The sequence below is a fragment of the Trichomonas vaginalis genome, chromosome II (genome assembly GCF_026262505.1).
Source record: "Trichomonas vaginalis G3 chromosome II, whole genome shotgun sequence".
NCBI classification, from domain to species: Eukaryota; Parabasalia; order Trichomonadida; family Trichomonadidae; genus Trichomonas; species Trichomonas vaginalis.
In genome coordinates this window covers 4,776,533-4,801,236 of record NC_067204.1, presented here as the reverse complement: position 1 = coordinate 4,801,236, position 24,704 = coordinate 4,776,533, and the positions used below count along the sequence as shown (strand labels likewise).

The 24,704-nt window shown below is 34.0% G+C and overlaps 10 protein-coding genes and 4 pseudogenes across 14 annotated transcripts, besides 1 other annotated feature; 4 read left to right on the top strand and 10 right to left on the bottom strand.

Annotated features, from left to right (window-relative positions):
- Positions 1-17,320: part of a mobile genetic element that runs on past the window's edge.
- On the top strand, positions 552-1,134 carry TVAGG3_0487730 (annotated as a pseudogene). Its single transcript has one exon. A coding segment is annotated over exon 1 (583 nt).
- Positions 4,132-4,743, top strand: TVAGG3_0487720 (organellar and viral DNA polymerase type B; the record flags this gene model as incomplete). Its single annotated transcript, XM_001312343.1, has 1 exon — positions 4,132-4,743. The coding sequence occupies one exon, from the start codon at positions 4,132-4,134 to the stop codon at positions 4,741-4,743; it is 612 nt and encodes a 203-aa protein (XP_001312344.1).
- Positions 4,834-5,748, top strand: TVAGG3_0487710 (KilA, N-terminal/APSES-type HTH, DNA-binding family; the record flags this gene model as incomplete). Its single annotated transcript, XM_001312344.1, has 1 exon — positions 4,834-5,748. One exon carries the CDS (start codon positions 4,834-4,836, stop codon positions 5,746-5,748), a length of 915 nt encoding a protein of 304 aa, XP_001312345.1.
- Positions 5,764-6,636, bottom strand: TVAGG3_0487700 (protein of unknown function, DUF4106 family; the record flags this gene model as incomplete). Its single annotated transcript, XM_001312345.1, has 1 exon — positions 5,764-6,636. One exon carries the CDS (start codon positions 6,634-6,636, stop codon positions 5,764-5,766), a length of 873 nt encoding a protein of 290 aa, XP_001312346.1.
- On the top strand, positions 6,673-7,131 carry TVAGG3_0487690 (uncharacterized protein; the record flags this gene model as incomplete). The annotated part of the gene is made up of 1 exon (XM_001312346.1): positions 6,673-7,131. The coding sequence occupies one exon, from the start codon at positions 6,673-6,675 to the stop codon at positions 7,129-7,131; it is 459 nt and encodes a 152-aa protein (XP_001312347.1).
- On the bottom strand, positions 7,148-7,567 carry TVAGG3_0487680 (protein of unknown function, DUF4108 family; the record flags this gene model as incomplete). Its single annotated transcript, XM_051236072.1, has 1 exon — positions 7,148-7,567. The coding sequence occupies one exon, from the start codon at positions 7,565-7,567 to the stop codon at positions 7,148-7,150; it is 420 nt and encodes a 139-aa protein (XP_051093896.1).
- Positions 7,603-8,186, bottom strand: TVAGG3_0487670 (annotated as a pseudogene). The gene has a single exon. A coding segment is annotated over exon 1 (584 nt).
- Positions 8,389-8,837, bottom strand: TVAGG3_0487660 (uncharacterized protein; the record flags this gene model as incomplete). Its single annotated transcript, XM_051236071.1, has 1 exon — positions 8,389-8,837. A coding segment is annotated over one exon (449 nt), but the record flags the coding sequence as incomplete, so codon positions are not given.
- TVAGG3_0487650 (uncharacterized protein) lies at positions 8,866-9,663 on the bottom strand (the record flags this gene model as incomplete). Its single annotated transcript, XM_051236070.1, has 1 exon — positions 8,866-9,663. The coding sequence occupies one exon, from the start codon at positions 9,661-9,663 to the stop codon at positions 8,866-8,868; it is 798 nt and encodes a 265-aa protein (XP_051093894.1).
- TVAGG3_0487640 lies at positions 9,911-10,445 on the bottom strand (annotated as a pseudogene). The gene has a single exon. A coding segment is annotated over exon 1 (535 nt).
- On the bottom strand, positions 10,822-12,429 carry TVAGG3_0487630 (annotated as a pseudogene). Its single transcript has one exon. A coding segment is annotated over exon 1 (1,608 nt).
- On the bottom strand, positions 12,462-15,770 carry TVAGG3_0487620 (protein of unknown function, DUF4106 family; the record flags this gene model as incomplete). The annotated part of the gene is made up of 1 exon (XM_051236069.1): positions 12,462-15,770. One exon carries the CDS (start codon positions 15,768-15,770, stop codon positions 12,462-12,464), a length of 3,309 nt encoding a protein of 1,102 aa, XP_051093893.1.
- A 339-nt stretch (positions 17,321-17,659) lies between the features above and the next one.
- Positions 17,660-18,225, bottom strand: TVAGG3_0487600 (RNA binding; the record flags this gene model as incomplete). Its single annotated transcript, XM_001312348.1, has 1 exon — positions 17,827-18,225. One exon carries the CDS (start codon positions 18,223-18,225, stop codon positions 17,827-17,829), a length of 399 nt encoding a protein of 132 aa, XP_001312349.1.
- Positions 18,226-18,535: 310 nt separating this feature from the next.
- Positions 18,536-24,664, bottom strand: TVAGG3_0487590 (chromatin assembly factor 1 subunit B family; the record flags this gene model as incomplete). The annotated part of the gene is made up of 1 exon (XM_001312349.1): positions 18,536-24,664. One exon carries the CDS (start codon positions 24,662-24,664, stop codon positions 18,536-18,538), a length of 6,129 nt encoding a protein of 2,042 aa, XP_001312350.1.
- Between the last annotated feature and the right edge of the window lie 40 nt (positions 24,665-24,704).

The window sequence follows — 24,704 nt, the reverse complement described above, 5'->3', positions numbered from 1 at the left end:
GTTGAAGGACACGACGGCTTTGCCAGATTCTACTGGGAAACATGACGAACAATTGCACCTTTAAAAATATATACGGTAGTGGAGGATGGTCTGCTCCCATGGAAAGAACAAGATATGCATATGAAAAGTATCGTGAAGTTAGAAGTCAAATTACATCTGGTCGAACCTTTACAGTAACTTTGACGAAGGAAAGAACAAAGGAGCTTCATGGAGTACTCTGCTGCCATACAAGACGGAAATAAGAAAAGGATATAACCTCAGACTAACCGTGACAGATTTGGACGGTCATATTTACTATGCACATGGCAATGAACAAACAGCCGCAAAACTTCTTGACGCTTTCCAGACTACAAAGAGAGAACAAATGGTTGACTCCGACTCAGACATTTTGAATGCAATTGAAGGAATTGCAAGTGTCAAGTTCGAATGGTACCAACCTAACCCTCAAGCAGTCAGACAACATGCTGGATACTTCCCGTTCATAAATAAGTCTGATATTGCATGAAGTAAAAACGTTTTTCAAAAAAATATTTTTTTTTATTTTATTTGAAATGTACGCTGAGTTTGTTGGAGAAGACCGTTGGGAAACTTGTTTGTTAGATGAGAAATATGAAATTCACTGTTGTGAGTCATTTGAAGTCAGAAACAAAAAGACAAAAAGAGTTTTAAGCGAATGGGAGCGAAATGACGGATATGCTATTATGAAGATGGGTGGAAAACACTATCTTAAACATGTTGTCATTGCAACTCATTTTATACTGAATCCTAACAATTTACCTTTTGTAGACATATAAACGTATAAGAAACGACAATAGACTTGAAAACTTACGTTGGGTCACTTGTTCTGAAAACAATAAGAACAAAGGCAAATTTGGAGATATTGTATTCGAATTTGTCGACGAACTAGAAGATGAAACAATTGAAATTACAGACTATGGCGAGCATACGTTTGAGTTTTACTACTATAGCGAAGAACAAGACTCTTTCTACTTTTATACCGGCGTAAACTATAGGAAATTACAAGTATATTTTACTAAGGAAGGCTATGCTTATGTAAGCACTAGAGATACAGATGGAAAACACGTTAGACTATATCTTAACAAATTCAAGAAGCTATATGGCATACCATTTTAAAACAATATATTTTTACATATATTAAATGCTTCAGGTTGAAAAACAAAGAACAAAAGTAGCAGATACAAAACCGTTAGACTATATCTTTACAAATGCGGGTAGGAATATTTCAGATGAAGAAATTTTATCCCGAGCTTACAGGTTTGACTATCCAATTCGTTGGCTTCAAAGTCCTTCAGATGCAAAGGCAATAGGATTTAGAAGAGTTTTGTTTTCAAATAGAACTAACGCGTTTATGTTCGCAGTATATTTTCATGGGCAGTATAAAGGTTCTGATGGTCTAATAGACAAATTTGATGAAATGAAAATCTTTACAATTCGTTCAGACGAAAGTCTTGAGAAAACTCTAAATGACTTTCAAACTCAAATGAACAAATATTATTGGGAATTTCAAAAAAAATACGACTCTTTACTAAATGGAACATACTATCTGAAACTAGAATATGACAAGATGAATTCAACCGTTTCATTTTCAAAAGATTGAAAGTTAACCCTCCAAGAGATACAGAGTTTTTATATTGGGGAGTAGACAAACGTTCTTGGGCACAATTTCTTCGGTTACTAAACCAGAACGAACCATTACACCAGATGGTCCATTTAAATTTATACTTCCACCAGCAGATTTGACAGTTTATAGAAACGTGTTTGACCCTCAAAATGTCATGTGTCATGCAAGTTTCAGTTCAAGCAACAACAGTTTTCTTTGTATTGGTAAGGACTTTTATGACTTTGCTTCTAAATTCTACGAACCACCTAGTAACAGTTTCTCTGACTTTCAAGTTTGGTTCACAACAAACGGTGTGCAACATATAATACCATTGTACTATGACTTTTATCTCGAATTGTCTTTCATATACAACTACGGAAAAGTGCTGAAAAAGTATTGAAAAATACTTTTAGGTGAAGAGGTGAGATCTCACCTGTTTTTTCACCTGTTTTTTCACCTGTTTTCTGAACAAAAACTCTCGAAAATCATGAATTTTACACCAAAAAATACTTTTAGGTGAAGAGGTGAGATCTCACCTGTTTTCTAACCTGTTTTCTCACCTGTTTTCTAACCTCTCGAAAATCATGAAATTTACACCAAAAAATATAATTTAGGTGAAGAGGTGAGATCTAACACGTTTTCTAACATTTTTTCTGAACAAAAACTCTCGAATTTTGTATAAAAACCAACCGCCGGAATTCCGGCGGTTGCTATATTCTTCACAAAATGCTTGTTTTGAGGTCGAGCCACTTTTGGCTCCACCTGTTTTCTAACCTCTCGAAACTCATGAATTTTACACTAAAAAATACTTTTAGGTGAAGAGGTTAGATCTCACCTGTTTTCTCACCTGTTTTTTCACCCTTTTTTCTACCATCGTAGAAAACACACAAAACTCATGAATTTTATACAGAATTCAATAAAAATATAATTTAGGTGAAGAGGTGAGATCTCACCTGTTTTCTCACCTGTTTTTTCACCCGTTGAATTTTCATGAATTTTCCCGAAATAAAAAATAAAGTTAGTTTTTTTAAAAAAATATTTTTTATTTTTATTGTAAGAACATGTTAGCAACAACAGCACCAAACTCGTTAGTCATGAATCCAACATCTATGTTAGTAGAAATGAAAAGCTTCATTCCTTCTTCATATACTTTCGAAACAGAAATCCAGAAGATAAAGCAAGAACTTCTCCAAGGAGATTTAGACTGTAGTGCGAAAGATGAAGAAAATGAAGAATATCTTTATGAAATGCAGGATATTATTGACCATCTACCTAAACTTCCTGAAATACAACAACAAAAGCTTACTATTCCTGAATTCGATGAAATTGAAGTCAAAGCAACTGACTCAGTAGAAATAAAGAAGTTCATACGTAAGGTAAACTATGAGTTTCTTGGATTTCATTGCAACCACAAAGTCATGGACAAAGACTGCGATATGGTATATAAGAATGTTTCTGACATATATAAATCTGGGGAGTTTAAGACCTACGACAACTTTGTTTCGTTAGCTGCAAAATGTGTATGGCAGATAAGAGATAAAGATAGAAGAGGTAAGGTATGGAATGAACAGATAAGACCCGCTATGTTTGAGTTAAAGAAAACCATTGACGCCTTAGTTGTTTTAGCAGGTAAGGTTTCAGAATATAACGCAAAAATGAACCCACAATGTTCTAAATGTAAAGCAGCAATAAGGAAATATAACTATTCTGTCAAAGAGATAGAACGTATGCGAAACGACTATGCAGACTTAAAGAAAGAAGCAGAAGATAAAATGGACATGTTAGAATTTCTGAACAAAAACTATCCAACAGCAGAAGATTTCCTTTTATCTGACGTCAAGAAGAAGTATAAAGAAACTTTCGGCTTGGTTAAAACATTCGATGTACTAAAAGAAGAAATAGAAGCTACGAAATTGTTTAGAATCTCACGAATTCATAACGTTTACCATGTAAAACGCTTATAAATAATGAGGGTAGAAAACAGGTTAGAAAAGAGGTTAGATCTAACCTTCTACCCTAAACATTATTTTTATTGAATTCAGCACAAAATTCTGAGTAAAATAATTTTTAGGGCATGTGTCAAACCGTTGAGTTTTCACAAAATTTAAAAAATAACGTTTACCATGTAAAACGCTTATAAAATAACTGGGGTAGAAAAGAGGTTAGAAATGAGGTTAGATCTAACCTTCTACCCTAAAATATATTTTTGCTGAATTCAGCACAAAATTCATGAATTTCCTCATATGTTTGCTACCCTCGGAAAACCGAGGAACGAGATTCCGTACGAAAATCGTGAAGAATTTGCGAGTAGGTAAAAAACCCTGGTCGCCTAAAACACATGAAAATCGTGAAAAAATGACCAAAAATCATGATATAACTGTATTTTTTTGACGAAGAGAACTTTTACACTTCGTGAAAAAATGACCAAATTTCATGAATTTCCTTAAGATAGAAAAAATAACGTTAGTTTTATTTTTTTTTATTTTTTTATTTTGTATGTAAGAACAGATATGACAAACATTGAGTTTGAAACAGTTAGAAAGATAGACAATGACACCAAAGTGGTTAGAATCGGTGATTTAAACGTAAGATACTCAAAGAAATACAACAAATATTCTTTGTCAGACATTCTAACACCATCTGGAAAGCAAGCACACGACTGGGTTAAAATTGCTTCAGCTCAGAAAATTTTGACAAGAAATCCTGAGCTTATGATATCGGTAAGATTTCATGGAACTACAGCATATCTCATTGACAAAAGTCTTATACCAATAGTTTTGTTATGGTTAGATCCAGTTGTTGGATATAACTTCATAACTTATGGTTCATTCGATACGGAACGTTGCAGTGAAGGCTTACTTTACATCGTTCAGAAACCGAAGGACTTCAATACAAAGAGATATAAGATAGGAAGAACATATAATATAACTAAAAGATATGACAGTACAGTCAATAGAGTTAAGGTTGTGTTTGTTAACGATATGAGAGCTGCAGAAACAGAACTACTTGAAAAGTTTGAGAAAAGGTATGGTGCTCCCATGAAAGGTAAAGAAACTTTCGAAGTAGATGAGATAGATAAAGCTATAAAATTATTTGACGAAATTGCTGAAAAATACATGTAAAGCGTTTATTTTTGGTCTTTTATACAAGATAGAAAAAATAAAGTTAGTTTTATTTTTATTTATTTTTTTATTTTGTATGTAAAGACAGATATGTCAACAACAGAGAACACAACAACAGTTATAGTCCATGAAGCTATAAATGAAGAATACGAATACATACAGTTTAACAAACAACTCCGTCTCATTCGTTCGGTCAAAGACGATATGTACCAAATGCAAAGTATTTTGACAGCATGTTTTGCTCCAGACACTAAGCTTCCTAAAGACTGGTTTAGGAACCAAAGCACACAAGAACTTTTGAGCGAAGCACAGCGAGACATACTTTTTTCTGAAAACAGTGAAGAACAGCAAGGAGGTAAAAAACCCCAGTTGCCAAAACTCTATGAAAACAGTGAAGAACAGCAAGGAGGTAAAAAACCGGTCTTGCATAAAACACATGAAAATCGTAAAAATTTGCCAATAAATTTAAGAGGATATTATGTACATAGACTTCTTGTAAATGCTGTTGCAATGTGGGCTTCACCTCGTTATGCTTGGTATATTTACAGACTTCTTGACGAAATTCATAGACAAGAACGTGAAGAGATGGAAAAGAAACTTCATGCAAAAGATGAAGTCATTGAAGCAAAAGACAAAAGCATTCAGAAAAGAATACCACGTTCGGTACCAAAAGGTAAGGAAAAGAACTATAAGTATATGATTTATACTGAAGAGATGGAAAATGAAGAAGATAAAGATATGGTTATGTTGCATTTAGTCAGAAGAAACAACAAAAGCTTTTACGACCTTGCTAAGATTTACAAATCTGACAGAAATTGGTTCTATCGCGAAAACTTACCGATTTCAATGACACCGAATGAAGATGTGAAACAAATAGTTCAAGATACTTTACCTCAAACACACTATGATATGAAAGGTTGTACAATACTTACCTTCAAAGAAGACTTACCGCTACTGAAAGAAAAAATAACAGAGTATTTTGACAACTTCAAACAAGTAGGGTAGATGAACCATTTATTTTTATTGACTTTTTACAATTTGAACTTTGTTTGCGTAGATATGAATTCTGAAAGAAGTATGAGGGTCTTGTATGACTTTATACTTCTCCCAGAGTTCATGTCTGTCAAATTTACCTGCCATGGACTCTTTCATAAGTTCCATGAAATCGTCTTCGGACAATCCGGGGAAAAGTATTATGTCAGTCAGTATTCTTTTAACATCCTTACTTAAACTCTTTGCTGTCTGTACACAAATGACAACTGAGATGTTAAAGTGTCTGAGCTTCTTAAGAATTCGACACATGTCTTGTTCTCTGTTCTTTAACAAAGGATGAGAAGCAAAGTCATCTAAGATAAGAAGACATCTATGAGGGTAAGTCTTCCAATCGTAAGATTGCAATTTCTTCGAAATGTATTCTATCTCTTTCTGTTTGTTTCTGAAGTGTTTCTTCTCTAATATTCTCTGCATTTCCTCATTTGGGTCTTTAAACTTAGAATTTATATACTCATTTATAGCATTGTACTTCAAAACCCTTCTTTGGTACTTCTTTATCCAATCTAACAACTCAGTATCCTTTATACATACTAACTTAGACTTCTTTATAATATCTTTGAACGAATTGACGGTTTGGTCAAATTGACCAGAAGTCGAACAAATAACAACTAACTCATAGAATGGGTTCTTCTCATTTAGTTCTTGTTGTTGTGCAGCCATTTTAAGATAAGTGAAAGTCTTACCCGACCCAGGTGGTGCAATTAGACCTGTTATACCATTCTGAGCAAATAAGAACTTGTCATGTATAGGTTTTATCTGAGCATTTTCTAACTTCCTCTTGTTCTTGTTTAAAACATTCTCAAATTTTTTGTCAATGTCAGCAAACTTTTTTTCTAACATATTTTTAGAAAAATTAAAATTTTTATCTTTTAGAAAATGTCTAGCGATTTCGCTATCTATATTCGAGACAAACTTTTTGACAGCAAAACATCTGTCGACCATAAAATCTTACATAGTGTAAACAAGAAAGGTGAATTTGTTCTAAAGTTCTGTTTCTGGGAATATGACAAGAACCATAAAACATTAAGCAGAGCAGTCTTAAAATTTGTCAATGACAGGCTTGTTGACAGAGATGACGCCGATTGGAAAGATGAAGTCCAACAAAAGTTCTTAGAATGCAAAGAAGACACATGCGCTGTTCTTGAAGATGAAATAGAAAACAGAATAGATGAGCTATTAAAGGACGAAGAACTTTTACATAAATATGGTTCTGAGAAATTTGACATAACTCCACCAGAAAAGAAGAAGAGAGAAAAGAAAGAAAAGAAAGAGAAAAAAGTAGAAGAGAAGAAAGAACCTGAACCAGTTCCAGAGAAGGGGAGATATGACATGTAAAAATAAAATTTTATTTTTAGAACATTTCTGGGTCAATGTCAATGTTCTCTTCCTCTTTAGGAGCAAACACCGGCTTAGACTCTAAAATCTTTTTACCCAATTTACCTTGAACTTCAACTATCTTAGACTCATAATATTCATAGTCGTCTGTCTTCTTTGGTTCATAAGGTATAACAAGTTTGTATGCTTTGCCTTCTTCGAGTTTTGAGAACTTTCTGTCAAAATTTTCTTTGACTGTCAACATACCGTCAATGTATAAGTCTTCAAAAGTTGCACCACTTTTTCTAACAACAGCAAACTTAACTGGTGCAATGTTCCAAATTTTGTCAAATGTAGACTTTTCAAAATTATAGAAGTAAACATTCAAATATGCGAATGGAGCTAACTTATCTTTGACTTCTGTCATGTACTTATTTACTGAGATGAATTTCGTCATCTTTTCTATCGGATAAAAAAATATTTTTTTAAAATTTACTCAGAAAAATTTTTCTTTGTATATACACCATTCTGTACGTCTAAAAGACTTTTGACATTTGCCAAGAATGTTCGTTTAGAAGCTGCCATATAACCATACTCTTGACAATATTGTTTATACGAATCGTACAATGACCTTTCATCTAATGACACAAAGTCAGTTTCATCTATGAACAGTTCATATACACTCTTGTTTGCTTCTAACAATGTTTGTCTCTCTTCGGTATGTGGAATTTGTCTTGGATTGAACTTAGAAATATCTAATGTCATGAAATATGAGAACAAGTGGTTGTAAAAGTCAGATGTCAAAGTTTCTGCTAAGTCGTCAAAATATTCTGTATCTTGCATATGAGAATCTGACGTTCTGACAACTACATATCTTCTGTAGAACTTTCTAACTTCATCGGAACAACATTGTTTGAAACCATAATGAAGTTTGCAACATTTTCACAAACTCTTTGGTCTTTATACTTTCTTTCAACAACTCCAACTTTGTCTGTTATAAGACTCTTCAAAGCATCTGAGTTCAAAACTTTTGTTGTATCTATACTTTGAAGTTCATTGCAAACTATAAGTTTCATATTCTCAATTGAAGAGTTAAATTTACCGCAGATGTTTTCTAAGTTTGTCATATTCGGATTCGAATAACCTTCTAACAGTTTGCACAAAATATCTGTAAAGAATGTGTTCTTACCTGTTCCTTGTTTTCCAATTATAATGAGAGCAGTTTCATTCTTAGCACTTGGATGTTGTAAGATGTTTGCAAACCAACATAAGATATACTCATAAACCTTTTCGTTTCCATTGCATATAATTTCTTTGACATGGTCTAACCAAGCTTCTATAATATTTTCTTTCCATTCTACTTGTTCATATTTATATCCAGTGAAGATAGAATAGAAGTTTGGAGAAGGTGTATAGAACTTTATACCACGAACTGAAAAATCTTCAAGTTTTGACAATAAGATATCCCAAGCATCTAACATCTTCATGCCAACTTGTACAACTTTTATTTTCTTAAGTTTCTGTCTACATTCTTGTTCAGACACTATTGTTGCTCTTGGTTTGTTAAAGACAACATCCCATTCTTTCATGACATAACATTCTGGGGCAGAGTCGACATAAATGACTAAACGTTTCAAATTCTCGACTGCTTTGTTATAGTCTCGAAATGGACACATATTTCTGAATGCTTGGAAGTCATAAAAATCTGAAACATCTATTCTGTACATTTTTATAAAAATAAAAAAATAATATTTTTTATTCTTGACTTTGTTGTTCCATTTGTTGCATTTGTTGTTCTTGAGCTATTTGTTGTTGAAGTTGTTCTTGTAATACAATACTTTCACCAGTTGCATCTTCCAATTCGAAACTTTCTGCCGTCATTGACAAATACATAGGACATAAAAGTTTTACAGGAACAAAGTTTGCGTCAACTAATGTCAACGTTATACTTGCCAAAGTGTTTGAGTTCACTAAGGTTGAAAATTCTGCATTCGAATGAACAATAGGCAAACCAGCAGAGAAAGTATTGTTTATACGCATAAGTATCTTTTGGTCATAATAGTTTCTGTCGACATTCGAATAACACTTTGAACCTAAGTTTGAAACAATATATAAGATTGGTGTGCTTAATGTCAATGGAATAGACATTCCTTGTATGACACCTTTTCCTGTTATAGGAAACTGTTGGTAGTAAAAACCAGAAATAAGTTTTGTATTATAGCTCATATCGTTTATAGTAAACTCAGTCGGACATCCAAACATAATGAAACCTGCTCTAGTTGCAGCACATGTTACATCCGTCCTTAAAGTATTAAATAAGTCAACAAAACCTGTTGGTGGTATATCTGAGTAAGTATCTTCAAAGGAGTATTTTTTACCATTCACAACAATAAAATCTTCTGGTGTCAAAAGAGCAAAACAGGCTTTAGTCGTCATTGTGTTTAAGGTTAGTTTACAATATCGTCCTTGAGGACTTTGTAAGTTTGTTGTTATAGAATTATATGACTCAGGGTTTTTAGTCGTAATAGTATAAACCATTATGTCTTCTGCCATTTTTATATATTTAAAAGTTTTTCTGAAAGTGGAGAAGAACTTCATCTAAACTTTCACATGGCGTTTCTTGAAGTTCTCTGTCTAAGAAGTTCAAATATTTTGTAAAGACATAGAACTTTCCTTTGTCTACACGAACAAACAAAACAGGGTCTTTCATATCGTTCAAAAGTGTGTAAAGTCCTTTACATGAAATAAAGTCTATATTATTTTTCTTCAAACATCTTTCAAGAAGTTTTGACATTTTTACTTAGCAAATAAATTTTAATGAAATGTTGTGGTCGTCAAATATTTTTATAACGTCTGGGAAACTATTTTAAGTTCAACGTTTCACCTCCTTTCATAACGTATATCTTGTCAATGACATTATATGAAACACCACAGCAAGCAATGTCGGGTTCTATTTCTTTGATGTTTATATCGTCTGCCTCTGTCAAAAGTTTCAATAGTTCTTTCAAAACTTCATGAGGTGCAATGACATATGAGTTCACTTTTACAGGGTTGTGTTCGACCAAGTTTAACATTATACCTAAAGCTTGACAAATCTTCTCCTGAGTTTTAAGTTTGTCTTTCAGTTGTTTGTAGTCGTTTCGAATATCTGCAACAGAACTTAAGTCTCTGCTAACTTCAGGATATGTTGGTTGTTCTTTTACAGGAACAATTGTTATACCATCTTCGTCTTCGTATGGTTTCCCCACTTCAACATCTCTTTCTTTGACATTGACAACAACACTTTGACTGTTTGTTTGAGTTGGTGAATTTAACTTCACATCTGCCACCGCCATTAAACCTTTTGAAACACTTACGCTTCTATTTTTCGGAAATGACATTTTACTTAGAATAAAAAGATGGACGTATTTGAGTATCTCTTCGAATTGAAGCAGAACAAAGTTTATACTCACAAACAATACAAATACATTGACAGAATAGTTCTTTACACAAACAATGGAAAATGTTATAGAATAGCAGTCTTTGCTGAACCTAAATATTTTCATAAAGCAAAGAAAGTTGGTATAACTGAAATGGTGAAAGTTCTTGAAGCAGACAAAAATATAACTTCAAAACTGACCGATATTACTAAAGGAAAGTTTATAATACAATATTATGTCAAAACTGGCGTACTGTCAATATTTGACGGAGAGAAGTCAGTTCAAGAACAACTTACTGACCTGCTGCCAAAATCTGCTCGATGGAAGCTGTCGTTATGCCAATCTGAGGAGCCCCAGCAGGTTTCATCGAACGAATCTTCAAAAGAGCATCTTCCGTGAAAAGTGCTATTGGTTTTGTAAACTTCTTTGCTTTCAATTCATCTGGACCGTCTCTGTCACCAGTATATTGTATTTGAACTGTACCAACAGTTGAAATACCACCATAAAGTCTTCTGAGTCAGCAAATGGAATGCCAAGCCAAAAGTTTGAACGGTCTCCATTTGTATATTGAGTTTTTTGACCTCCTGTATGAGTCCATACTTTCACATATGGCATAATAGAACTTTGCATTTCAGGGTTAATAGTTGTGTGTGAAGTTGTTTGTTAAAGTTCATAGCATCTAATGTCAAGTTGTATGACCTCATATCCTCAACTGTATAGAATATTCTTCTCTTGATAATATTTGCCATCTATGTTTATATGAATTTAATACCAGGGTTGTAGAAACAAGAATAGTCATTTATAGTTCGTCTGAACAGTACAAACATAGTATCTGCATGTTTCATTGCAGTTGTTAAAGCAATATCTGTTCTTGCACCTGGGTCAGCACTTTGGTTTCCAACTTCACCTGCAAAGTCTTTGACAGATATTTGGTGTATAGGGAACATAAGTGGAACTGCAATATATTTGGCAGCTAAAGCATTTGAAATATCTGGGTCCAACATATAAACGGCAAGTCTGCTTCTATTCTCTTGCATTCAAACTTTTCGCATGTGAACTTAACTGGGTCCCAAGCAGTTCCAGCAGCATTGAAATAATAGTTTACTTCAGTGTTGAAGTTTGAGAAACCAAAGTCTAAGTCAACTTTGTCTTTGCAAAATTCGGCGAATGACGTTTGATTTGCTCCCTTTACGTCTGTAAGAGTGAATGGGTCTTGTGTTGGTGCAATGACTAAGTTATTTTTGCTTGGAGTAAGTTCGATAGAAATTTTTCCTGCCCAGTTTGGCAAGTATCTTAAAAACCTGAAGATGAGGAAAGATGACAAAGGAACTCTAAGTTTCAGTTTTACTTTGGTTACTGCTGCTGCAGTTTGTCCAGAAAGGTTAACATAAACTCCTGGAACGTTAGGGTCAAGTCTTCTTATTTTCTCAATAGTTGCATACTGGTCTGTTTGTTCTCTAGCTTGTGGTTGTACTGAGTTTCTCAAAGCGAACCATTCATAGTTTGCCCATGTTACCGTTTGAACTAAGTCAGAGTTAGAATATATCTTATATCCCATGAAAACTTCTGGAGCATATTGGTATCCGACATAGAAAATTCCATTGCAACCTTTCTTGTCAGACAACTTGGCAGAAGGTTTTATTTCAATGTCTTGTTCCACGTATAAGAATGAGTTGTCAATAGAAATAATATGAAACCTGTCGCAAGCAATATCTACTGTTGTTGAAGAACCTTCTCCAAACTCACCTACGTTTCCATAAGAAACAGCAGTTGTATATTCGTAAGTTCCAGGAACTATTTCTGACCTTCTAATGGCATTGTCGCATTCGTTATACCATTCGGAAACATTTCCGTTCATGGCATCCAAAACTGTTGGCGTTATATTCTGAGCGGCGTACATTTCATATGGGTAAAAATATAGAATAGTTGAATTTATGTGTCATAATAGAACCCACTCGGACCAAGCTTTACTTTCTTCCTGACTGAGTTTTTAACTCTTCTTTTTCCTTCATTGCCACTACTTTCACTAGATGAAGTTACTTCTTCACTACTTTCACTTTGTTCTACTCTTCTCTTCTTCTTTGGTGTCGCTTTTGGTAACTTGCCCTCTGCTTCAAGTTGTTGCATCTTTACCTCATGTTCACCTAGTATGTTGTAAATTTCCCATGTCCTTTTTGCCTTTGGGCTCTGGTCGCCCATCTCAGGTAACCTATATCCTAGAAAGATTTTGTCATAGTTTGTATTTGAGTCTTCGCGTATTGTTTGCATGACTCTTTCCTGAGTTTCCGGTTCAAGCTCTTCAAACAGAGCTTGTCCATATGGAATAAGCTCGTTTCCAAATATATGTTTTTGTAGCCATTCTGGTTTTCTTTCCATGTTACCAATAATATCTTTTGTGAATGGGAAAGCTTTTACCCAATCTTTCAGTCTTGCGTCATTTATTTCTGTAGTTGGTTTTATTTTGTCAAGGAACATGTTTTTCAATACTAACATTTCATTTGGTACTGTCCATTTGAGTTTTCTTAAATATTCATCCATTCTCGGTTCATTGTCTGCAAAGTAAGTTTTTATGACATTTTGCAAACTTTCGTTTGCAAGGTCATGTACAATAGGTTCTCTTCCTTCTCTCTCCTTAACTTTCTTTCTAAACTCTTCACCAAATATACCATCTCTATGGTTCTGTGTAGTTCTTTGAGATAAATGTTCTAGAACGTCAGGTGTTATATTTCCATCAGCCATGTTCATTTCATACTGGTTCAAAATATCTGCATCTTTCATATCTTTCAATGGCATTAAAGCCGCGCTGAAAATACCAGCTATATCTGGTTCACCATTCACTTCCATTGCGTCTACAACTTCTTGGAATTGTGGTTGTAAGTTTATGAACCACCTATCCGGATTAGCTTTATGACCCCATCTCATTGTAGTTCCATAGTCTGCAGAAACAAAAGTAGGTTTGTTTCCATATTGGCTAGGTTCTGAATGAACTTTAAACAATGTTTCATTTCTATATGTTTTGTTGAAATTTAACCTTTTATTTTCACCGAGTTCATCCAAAGATTGAACGTTATATGGTCGTAAGTAAAAAGGATTGTTGTATTTGTGTACATTATCTTTCAGTACTTCCATTCTATGCTGAATATTTTCATCTGATGTTGGAGCCTTTTGTATGTCGGCGAACATTTTTCGATATTCTTCTACCATGTCAGCCGAATTTTTCTTAGACTCTTGGAAAGATTCCATATTCTCCGCATAGTCTTGTTGAGGGTCAAGATTTTTCGGCTGTTCCAAATCTTCATCTAGTTCTGTGAAGTTAGTTTCCAAAGGAGGGACTTGTTCGTTTCCTTCAGGCTCTTCTAGCTGTTGTTGCTGAACTATTTCTTCCATGTCTGGTTGTATCTGAACTTCTTCCTGTGGAGTTTCTTGTACCTCATCTGCTGGCATTTCATATATTCCGAGACCGTTTTTAAAAAGTTCCCTATCTAAGTCATCCGGACTCATAAACCTTTCTTCTTTCGTTCCGTCTCTATTTTTTACGCGTTTCATGAAGAGAGTTGAATTGTCATTTAGCTCTGACACCAAATATCTCGGAGTAAATTCAGTCATGTCATTTGGATGATATGCTATTAAATCATATCCCTTAGCGAGCTTGTATTTTCCAGGTTTGAAATTATATCCCATTTGGTGCTGAGCCATAAAGCTAAATAGGTTCGGGTCAGTATTTCCTTCCTTGAACTTTCTAATAGCTTCTTTATATCTGTCACTAAAGTCAAGAGTATCTGGGTAACCATAATCTTCCTTAAGCATTTTTAAGAATTCTTGGTTTCCTTGTTCTCTACTTCTTTTATGTCCTTGCTCTGTTTGTGGTTGTTGTTGTGCAGGGTTTTGAACTGTTGGTTGTTGTGCTGGATTTTGAACTGTTGGTTGTTGTTGTTTTGTTGCATGCCTGCGTCTGTGTCCATGTGACGATGTAAATGTTTTAGGTAGTCCTGGTGCAGGTGCTTCTCTTGGAGGGTTTGGTGGTATATAAGTTCCACTAGCTAGTATATAAGTTCCACCAGCTGGTATATAAGTTCCACCAGCTGGCACATATGTTCCATCTGCAGCATAATGTCCTACCTGACTTTTCGTTTTTAAGAAAGCATTTACTAGGTCTGTTTTGGTCTGTTGTAACTCTTTTTCTTGACTTTCCACAACAGTTGCTCTAACGGCGTCATAGGCACTTTGAACTGCCTGTCTCGTTGCTGCATCTGTTATTTTCGTCATATTTTGTGCTACTTCTTTTAACTCTTTGTCGAAACCTTCAGACTTCAGTTTCTTTCCAGATGAGAAGTCGTTCACTAGTTTCACCTTACTATGAAGAGCTTCGAAGGCGTTCTTAAAGTCAGCATTCATTAAAGCTTCATTTGAACTGTCTTCATCCGCTTGTATTTTTGTCCTTATTGACCCTATAAGTTGGGCTGCTTTAGCGTTGGCTTGGGCATCTAACCAGTCATTATTAGCTTTTATATATTCTGCACTTTTCATTGCCTTTTGCATGGCTGCGTCGTTATTTTTACTTTCGTGTGCTAAGTTTTCATACTGTACGGTTTGGTTTTGCAACTGTAAAAGTTTTTCTGCCTTTACATTTGCTTCAACTTCTTTTTTATACTCATCGCTATCCATATATGTCTTCAGGGCTTTTTGTTTTATTTCTTCATCTTTCAGTACTTTATATTGAGTAGTATGGTTTTTCAAATTTATAACATCTTGTTCCATTTTTGCTACTTCTGCTGCTTTTTCTGACACTTTTTTCGCATATTCCTCTGTACTTAGTTCTTTCAGTTGTTCTTCTTTCTTCTTTTTCTCTACGTTTAACTCATTGAGTTTCTTTGTGTGTCTGTCATATTCTAGTTTCTTTTCGTTTTCACTTATTTGTTTCTGTATGTCTATGTTTGACTTTTTGACATCTGTTATTTGATTTTTGAGTGAACTCAAATTCATTTGACTTTGAGGGTTATAGGCTGTTCCGTCTGCAGCTCCACCATAGCCTGCCATTTTCGCTAAAAGTGCCGCTCTTAAACCTCCACTCTGTGCACCAATAACTCGGTTTAAAAGCATAGGGTTGCTTGACATTTGTTGCAACATAGTGGGGTCATTCAGCATTTGTTGTTGCAACTGTTGTTGTGGTGTCAGTTTTACTTTTGGATGTTTCAATGCTCCCTTCCTCTTACGTATATTCTTACGTAGCTTACGTGGCATTTTAAGTGAAGTTAAAAAGCGGCTTTTGACAGATGGAACACATACTTTTTCAGTAAGGACATATGGGGTAGAAATGAGGTTAGAAAAGAGGTTAGATCTAACCTTCTACCCTAAACATTATTTTTGGTGTAAATTTCATGAAAATTCAAGAGTTTCATGAGGGTGAGAAAACAGGTGAAAAAACAGGTGAGATCTCACCTCTTCACCTAAAATATATTTTTGGGTCATTTACACTCATTACGAAGAAGTTTTGACAAAATATTTTACGAAGAAGTCTTGACAAAACATTTTACGAAGAAATCTTGACAAAACATTTTACGATGAAATCATGACAAAACATTTACGAAGAAATCTTGACAAAACATTTTACGATGAAATCATGACAAAACATTTTACGAAGAAATCTTGACAAAACATTTTACGAAGAAATCTTGACAAAACATTTTACGAAGAAGTCTTGACAAAACATTTTACGAAGAAGTCTTGACAAAATATTTTACGAAGAAGTCTTGACAAAACATTTTACGATGAAATCTTGACAAAACATTTTACGATGAAATCATGACAAAACATTTTACGAAGAAATCTTGACAAAACATTTTACGAAGAAATCTTGACAAAACATTTTACGAAGAAGTCTTGACAAAACATTTTACGAAGAAGTCTTGACAAAATATTTTACGAAGAAGTCTTGACAAAACATTTTACGATGAAATCATGACAAAACATTTTACGAAGAAATCATGACAAAATATTTTACGAAGAAATCTTGACAAAACATTTTACGAAGAAGTCTTGACAAAACATTTTACGATGAAATCTTGACAAAACATTTTACGAAGAAGTCTTGACAAAACATTTTACGATGAAATCATGACAAAATATTTTACGAAGAAGTCTTGACAAAATATTTTACGATGAAATCATGACAAAACATTTTACGAAGAAATCACGAAAATTCATGAGGGTGAGAAAAGAGGTGAGAAAACAGGTTAGATCTCACCTCTTCACCTAAAATATATTTTTGGTGTAAATTTCATGAAAATTCAAGAGGTTAGAAAAGAGGTTAGAAAAGAGGTTAGATCTAACCTTCTACCCTAAAATATATTTTTGGTGTAAATTTCATGAAAATTCAAGAGGTTAGAAAAGAGGTTAGAAAAGAGGTTAGATCTAACCTTCTACCCTAAAATATATTTTTGGTGTAAATTTCATGAAAATTCGAGAGGTTAGAAAAGAGGTTAGATCTAACCTTCTACCCTAAACATTATTTTTGGTGTTTTGGTTTTGTCAACGGCTGGTCGGCTGGGGTTCGGTCTTCCTCTTGGGTCTTGGGCAAAATTTCTTAAGGGCTAGAAGGCGCAACGCGCCTGGAAGCCCTACAATAAAAACTTCATTTATGCTAAACATCTACGGGGGCTAGAGGGCGCAACGCGCCCGGAAGCTCTCCCCCAAGAAAAAAAAAAACTTCATTATATCAAACATCCTCAGGGCTAGAAGGCACGAAGTGCCTGGAAGCCCCACTACCTTTTTTTTTTTTTTTTTTTTTTTTTAAATTTCCCAGAATTTGGACTGTTGCTTCAAAAGGTTTAGCCAATAAATGTCCACTGGACAACAAGTTATATTTTGCATATATGATTTAATACTAATTTTATTTGCCAGCAAATAGACTTCGAACTTCAATTTTTCGTTATGATCTCTAACAGTTATCTTGTTAACTAGGAATAAAATTTACTACATGAAATTAAGAATATTTGCAGCATTGAAATACCAAAAAATTCATTTAATATTAATTTTATATTAAATAACTTATTGAAAATCATATCCCTTTTGAGATATGTAAGTAACGGTAAATATCCACTCATTATATTCAGAATAAAAAAGCAAATAAAATTCATATATGAAATTATTTATAAAACATCATAAGGAAGTAAGAACATGTTGTGTATAACTATTAGATTATGATTTGTAGTTAGATTTTTTGGTATTGGTATATGAAATCTTGAAATATGTAAAATATCTAATGTAAGTAGGATATAATTAATTATCTATTGTGTAACTACATTTGGGATGCGAGAATAATAGTTTGCTTAAGTTGTTCTAACATATTCTTGTATTGACTAATTTCTGGAGTTATCATAATATCAGGAGCAAGTTCAAACGGTGGAAGTTTACCTTTAACTCTTGGATCCTTAACATAATCGGTTTGAGTGAATGCTTCGGCAACTTTGAGGATTTTTCCTTCGAAATTTGCACCATTTAAATCTTCTATTGCATCCTGTGCACAAGATTTCTTTTTAAATGTAATGAAAGCTTGACCTCTAGAAACTCCATTAGGTCCACACTTCACAAAAGCTTTTAGAATCTCACCATATCTTGAAAAGTATTTAAATACTGCATTGGTATCCATATCTGTCGGTAAATTGTTTATGAATATCTTGCATGGTGTATTTGCCATTCGAAAATTATAAAAAATGAATAAACATACAATCAGAAAGTATGAACAATGCAACTCATAAAGTAATTTGCATGATTCGAAAATAAGATTCTAGCAATTTGGCATTTTTTCCAGATTTCATTTTCAAATATCTTATAATTTGTTAATATTACAAATGAACTCCCCTCTTTTTGATAGTTTCTACTAAATCTTGATTGATGCATAGCCTATATCCAAAATTCAGAATTTGAAATTGAGATGGTTCAAATGATAACGAAAATAGAGTATTCCTGATTGAATAATATACATAACAAAACAATTTATTAACAAATTAAATAGAATTTCTTCTAATTTTTCCAGTATGATTATCAAATAAAGTTGGGCAGTAGTGAGACAAGTATATAGGTTGAGCTTCTGACAAATCAACTTCCTTAAACATGGAAACAGCTTTCTTTTCTTTCAATTTCTTCTTCAAGAGGTCATTTGTTGACTTTGAGAAAACGTTTGTTGGAGGATAGCAAAACTCTCTTGATTCAAAGTAGTCACCATCCAATTCTATCAATCCAACATCTTCTCCTAAATGGGTTGGTCTTGGTAAATCTGTTTGAATGTCAAAAAGATTTAGTTGATCATCTTTCTTTTTAGGAGTTCCGAGTCCCAAAAGCAGATTATCTTGGGGTACTTCATCACCTGTTGTCTGTGCTTGTAGTTGTTCAAGTAATGCCGCTTCTTCAGCTTCTAATAATTCTTTAGATTTCGGACGTTTCTTCTTTGCTGACAATTCTCCAAGTGAAATTGCTTCTTCATTGACAGCTTCTTCCTCGTAATAGTCTTCTTCTTCGTAGTATTCTTCTTCCTCCTCTTCCTCTTCTTCGATTTTTTCTTCCTTTTTCTCTTCCTCTTCTTTCTTTTCTTCTACAACTTGTTCTGGTTGTTCTTCAACAACAGGTTTCTTCTTTGTCTGGTAATGTCTTCTAAACGCTTGCTTCTTAACAGTTATTAACTGTTCTTCCTCTTCTTCGTTCTCCTTCTTCTCTTCTTCTTCATTTTGTTCGATGATTTCGTTCTTTTCTTCCTCTTCAACAATTTTTTCCTCTTCTTCCTCGAAAATCTTTTCTTCTGTTGTTTCCTCTGAAGATTTATGTGATTTGTGACTTTGTTTCGATTTAGAACTTCTTGCAGTTTTATTTGTCTGTGATTTCTTGGATTTAATACTACGAGAAGACTTCTTCATCTTTTGGTTTTTCTTCTTCTTTTTCTGTTTGTTCTTTTCGTTTTCTTCTTCTTCCTCTTGTCTTCTTCTCATTTCTTCTTCTTTCTGTTTCATTTTAGCTTTCTGTGCCAATAAATCAAACTCGTCTTCAGATTCTTCTTCGTAAACATAAACGTAACCTTCCAAATCTTCTTCTTCCTGTTTCTCTTCTTCTTCGTAATTTTCTTCTTCCTCTTCTTGGATTTCCTCTTCTTCACCTTGATTTAACTCCATTTCTTCTTCTTCCTCTTCCCATCTCCTTTCTTCGTCACTCAAATACATGGCTGTTTTATTTGCCTTCTTATCATGAACTATTTTATGGAATTCTTTTTCTTCGAAATATTCGTTTTTAACTGGATGTTTCTTGGCGCAAAAAGAGTTGAATCTCTTTATCTTCGGCATTTTAATTGGTTTGAACTTCTTGAACTTGTACTTTGCAATCTTTGGTTTAACAAGTTTTCCTTTCTTAACTTTGTCCTTTTTGATTTTTGAGTTTTTCGGTTTAACTTTCATTTCTTTTGCAACTTTGACTTTCTTAACTTTTCCTTCTTTCTTTTCGACAACTTTGATCTTCTTGACTTTCTTCTTTATCTGCATTCCTTCGGCGATTTTCAGCTTTGATTTGTCGATCCTTGGCTCTTCTTCTGTTGGTTCTGGAGCTTTTCTTTGTGGTTTTTCTTCTGGTAGAGGTGGAGGAGTTCTTTTCTCGTGTTCGTACTTGATGTTTGAATAATTCGTTGTTGCTTTAGTCTTAGCAACTTGGATTGTTTCTCTCTTGAATTCTTTCTTGAGGCCTTCCGAAATTTTGTATTTCGGTTTTTCTTCTGTTTCTTCGTCGTTTGGAACTTCGTTTATTTCTTCTTCGATTTCTTCTGAATCATTCTTTTGTTTCTGTATTGTTTCATCTGATTCTGATTTCTGAAGAACTGCATTATCATTATCAATGTCGATATCATCTTCATCAGAGATTTCTTGTGCATTAACTTGTTCGATTTTGATTCCAGAAGTATCTTCTTTTTCTTTTTGTTTTTGGATTTGAGATTTCTTCTTATCTTTGTTTGATCTGTTTGTTCCTGGTATTTTCTCAACAGGTTGGTGTCTTGGCTTGAATTCAACAGTTGGCTGCCATCTTGGCAAATTAATAAATGTATCATTTTCATCAATCAAACCATCTTCATCCAGCAATTTTCGCAAAGCAGCAAAATCATTTCTTCTGAGACTTGCTTGAATGAAATACTGTGATTGTGATAACTCCTTTGTATTCTTCTTTACCTTCATTGATTCTTTAGATGATGAATTTTCTTCATCGTACAAAAGACTCTCAGAAGAAATGTCAGAATATGCCATTAAATCATCAGAAGTTTCAGAAATCGAACTCAAATCATTATCATCCAATTTCATTTGTCTGTTTAGCATCATCAAAGGATCAACTAGTCTTGGAGATAATGGTCTTTCAGATTCAGGAAGAGTTGAAGGAATATGCAAACCTCCAATGTTGAAAACATTCTTTGATGTCACTTTTGGAATTGCTTCCAAAGGTCTCCATTCAACAGGACCTCCAGGATAGTTATTGTGCATATCGCTCAAGATCTGGTCTGTTGTTAGTTGTTCAGTCTTATTGAGGAGATCCAAAAGAGGATTATCTGATGTTCCGAACAAATCGGAAATTGCTTTTACACTTGGAGATTTTTCTCTTAATCTTCTGGCTCTGTCATCAGAGTTATCGAACAAATTAATCTTTGAAGGAATTGGTGACAAGTTCTCTTCAAAAGTATCTTCTTCACCAAATGTATCTTCTTCTTGTGGCTGAGATTTTTCTGGTGTAACTGTTGAAGAAGAACTTTTTACACTTGCTTTTTCATGAGAACTTTTAGATGCTGTTGAAATACTTTCGCTTTCAAATTCTTCCTCTTCTTCTTCGTACACGTAATCTTCCTCTTCTTCGTATTCGATAACATGTTCACCGACAACATTGAAATTCATGATTTTATATTTCTTCCTTCTATGTCTCTTTCTTCCTGTCTGCGAGAAATTGACTCCTTCCCAATGGAAGAAAGGAGATTTCAAGATGTTTCCTTTCTGATTGATGTTGACAATAGAAGATCCACCTGTTGTATTAACAACAAACTTTGAGATTGTTCCTTTTGGAAAATATCTTTTGTTTGAAGCACCAATTGAAACTCCTCCTGTTGTAGCTGTTTGAATTGGCAAAGCAATTAATCTCTGTTCTTCAATGATGATTTGCCTTCTCTTCTTTTCCTTTGCGTTCTTATCCAAATCAACTAAAGCTCTGTGGAAAATTAAACCAGGAGTGTTGTATTCTTCATTTGATCCTGTTGTTTTTTTATTGCTGTCTTGTGTCATTGCTTTCAACAAATTGATCATCTTTTCATCAGCTTTTATCTTTGTTCCATCTTGGAATTCAAGAATCATGTATTTCTTCATCGCTTTCTTGTGTGGTTTCTTCTGGCCAATTGGTTTAATCGCCTTTTGTTTCGGCAACTTCAAAACATCGATTTTTTCTCTTGGAGAATGAACTTTTGAGTTCACTCTGATCTTTGATGATGTAGAAAGATGAGTAACATCTAATGATAAGAAGATATCATACAGATCATCATCGTCATCATCATATAAATCATAGGAATACTTTTCAGTGATTTTCTTCAAAGGTTTTTTCTCCAAAATTTCTCTTGCTTTTGGATTTTCTTTCATGATTCTTTTATAAACTTCATGGTTATGTCTTGTGACATCATCGATTTCTTTCTGCATGTCTTCATTCATGTTCATTATATCAGAAACAAAAATTTGATCTTTCAAAGAAAATTCAACTTCATTATCAGAAAGTTCTTTCGGAGTATCATATGCTGAGAAAGGAGAATGTTCTTTTTGTTCTTCTTCCTCTTCCAGTTCTTCTTCTTCCTTCAAATCATCAACAACAATTCTTGGCCATCCGTTATCGTATTCAAAACGAAATGTTTTTGTATCATTTTCTTTGAAAACTAAACGAGTTTTTTGAGCTTTTTCAAATGCTTCTTCACTGAAGTTTCTTACTGACGAACCTTCCTTTTCTTCACCTTCTTTCTTTCTTCTGTTTGATCTGGATGTCATTTGTTCGTAATCATCATCAGTGAATGGTTTTGGAGCCAAAGAAACTTTTTCTTGTTCTTCTTTTTCTTCATCTGTTTCTTGTACTTTTGGCCTGATTCTCTTGAACGTTGGATACTCAAGAAGTCTGATGTTCTGATCTATTGATACAGCGATGAATAAATGTTTGTAAGGAACTAATCCGAAACTCATCATTGATTTGTGACGTGGTAAACTGCATGTAAACTGTATAATACCTGTTGTTGCATCAACAATAGTAAATTTGTCCTCTGTACTCATGCAGCAAACGATTCCTTCCAAATCATATTTTTCATCAAGTTCTTTGTATTCGGGACTGGTCTTTAATATCCATGTTGGAAGCATCTTCATGAATGGGGTCTTGAAAACAGCTATTGTATGGCTATGAACTAATTGTGGATTGTCATCTAATTGGATTTCATAGGAAGAAGCTTTTCCGTTTGTCATTGCAACGAAAATGACTGTTGGTGTTGCAAAAACAAAACTTGCTCCTATATCGAATTCATCAAATTGAACAGAACTTTTACATTGAATTTGAGTTGCCATTTCCCAGAGAGATATTGTATTCTTTTCAAGCATAATCATCAGCTTGCCATTCGGTATTTGGGCTAGTTGAAGTATGGAGTTGTCAGTTATTTTCCAGCTGCCAACATAATTATCGCATTTGCTGCAGTAAAGAGCGAATGCTCCTGGATATGAATCTGTTAAAAGCATCTTCTGAATTTTCCTTTCTCCGTCGGCTGGGCAGTAAACATGACGCTCTACAAAGAGATGATCAACAATTGACATATAAGTAACAGGAACAGTCTTATTTGTTTCAAGCATTTCATTGCATTTTTTATTCTTGAAGTCATATGTCTTTATTTCACCTCCTTGGTAACCTAAATACAAAATATCATTTTCAATAATGAATTTTGTAAGTTTTGTTGTAACAGGATGTGACTTATGAAGATTTTCTACAATAGATGCATCAATATCATATGTTTCTATGTTGTTTCCGTCAGGATGAATTTCATGCATAATATTATTTCGACAAATGGCTAAAATATTGCCTTCTGATGATACAGCAATGTCTGAAACTAAGTCACAGCATACAGCAAGCTCGACAGGGGCGTAAAGTGTTTCAAAAGACATAATTCTTATTCCTTCACTTTCAAAAACCCATTGATGCTTGTTGAAAAATGCTGTTTGTACATCTAATACTGCTTCAACATTCTTTTCTTCATTCGAATGAGAGATATCGAGATTTATTTCTGCAATTAAATTTCCTGTCATTATATTATAACGTCGTAACACTCTTTCATGAGAAATTGATATAAGAGCAGTAGCATCGAGTTGCATTTTGATAGGACCGAGTTGTAATTGTTTAATTGTTTGCGCAAGTTGTGGTTTTTTGCCAAATATACGCCAGCACTTGATAAGTCCATCTCCTGATGCTGTGTAAAGCATATGTCTGTCGTTTGAATATTGAATGGCACTTATTTCAAAAGCATGGAAAGCATTAAATCTGAAAACGAACGAGCCATCATCTGCTGAGAATACAATGATATCACTCTCAGAAGATCCAATGACAAATCTATCTCTTTCATCAAGAGTAAGGTGATTAACCCAATTTTTCCTCTCATGGGAAGACCAATCAGCAACCCACTGAGCAAGTGTACCACTGATTGAGTTTTTGACTTGTAAACTTAAGCATCTTAACCATCCAAAATTTCCTGAAACGAATAACTTCTGCATTTTTTGTGACCATACAGAAGAAAGTATTACTAGTGTAGTATCGAACGTAAGTGATGGGATTTCTACAAGATTTTCGTCGAATGCAATTAATGATCTTCGATCTCGTATAATAACGAAGATAACGCGTGAAGGATATAGCTCTGAATGAACTGTAAATGCTGATGAAAGATTATCATGTGTTAAATAATCTCTTTGCTTTATGCATTGGTTAGTTTCATAATTGAATAAGCGAAGATTGACACCATCATATGTTAAAAGGTATGGAACTGATGGGAATGCGCTTGTCGTCCATAACTTTATCGGATATGGGTGATAAAAATCATAGTGATGGACGAAAAACGCATCCATCCCACCAAAAAACGAATTTTATATTTATTTTGAATTTTCA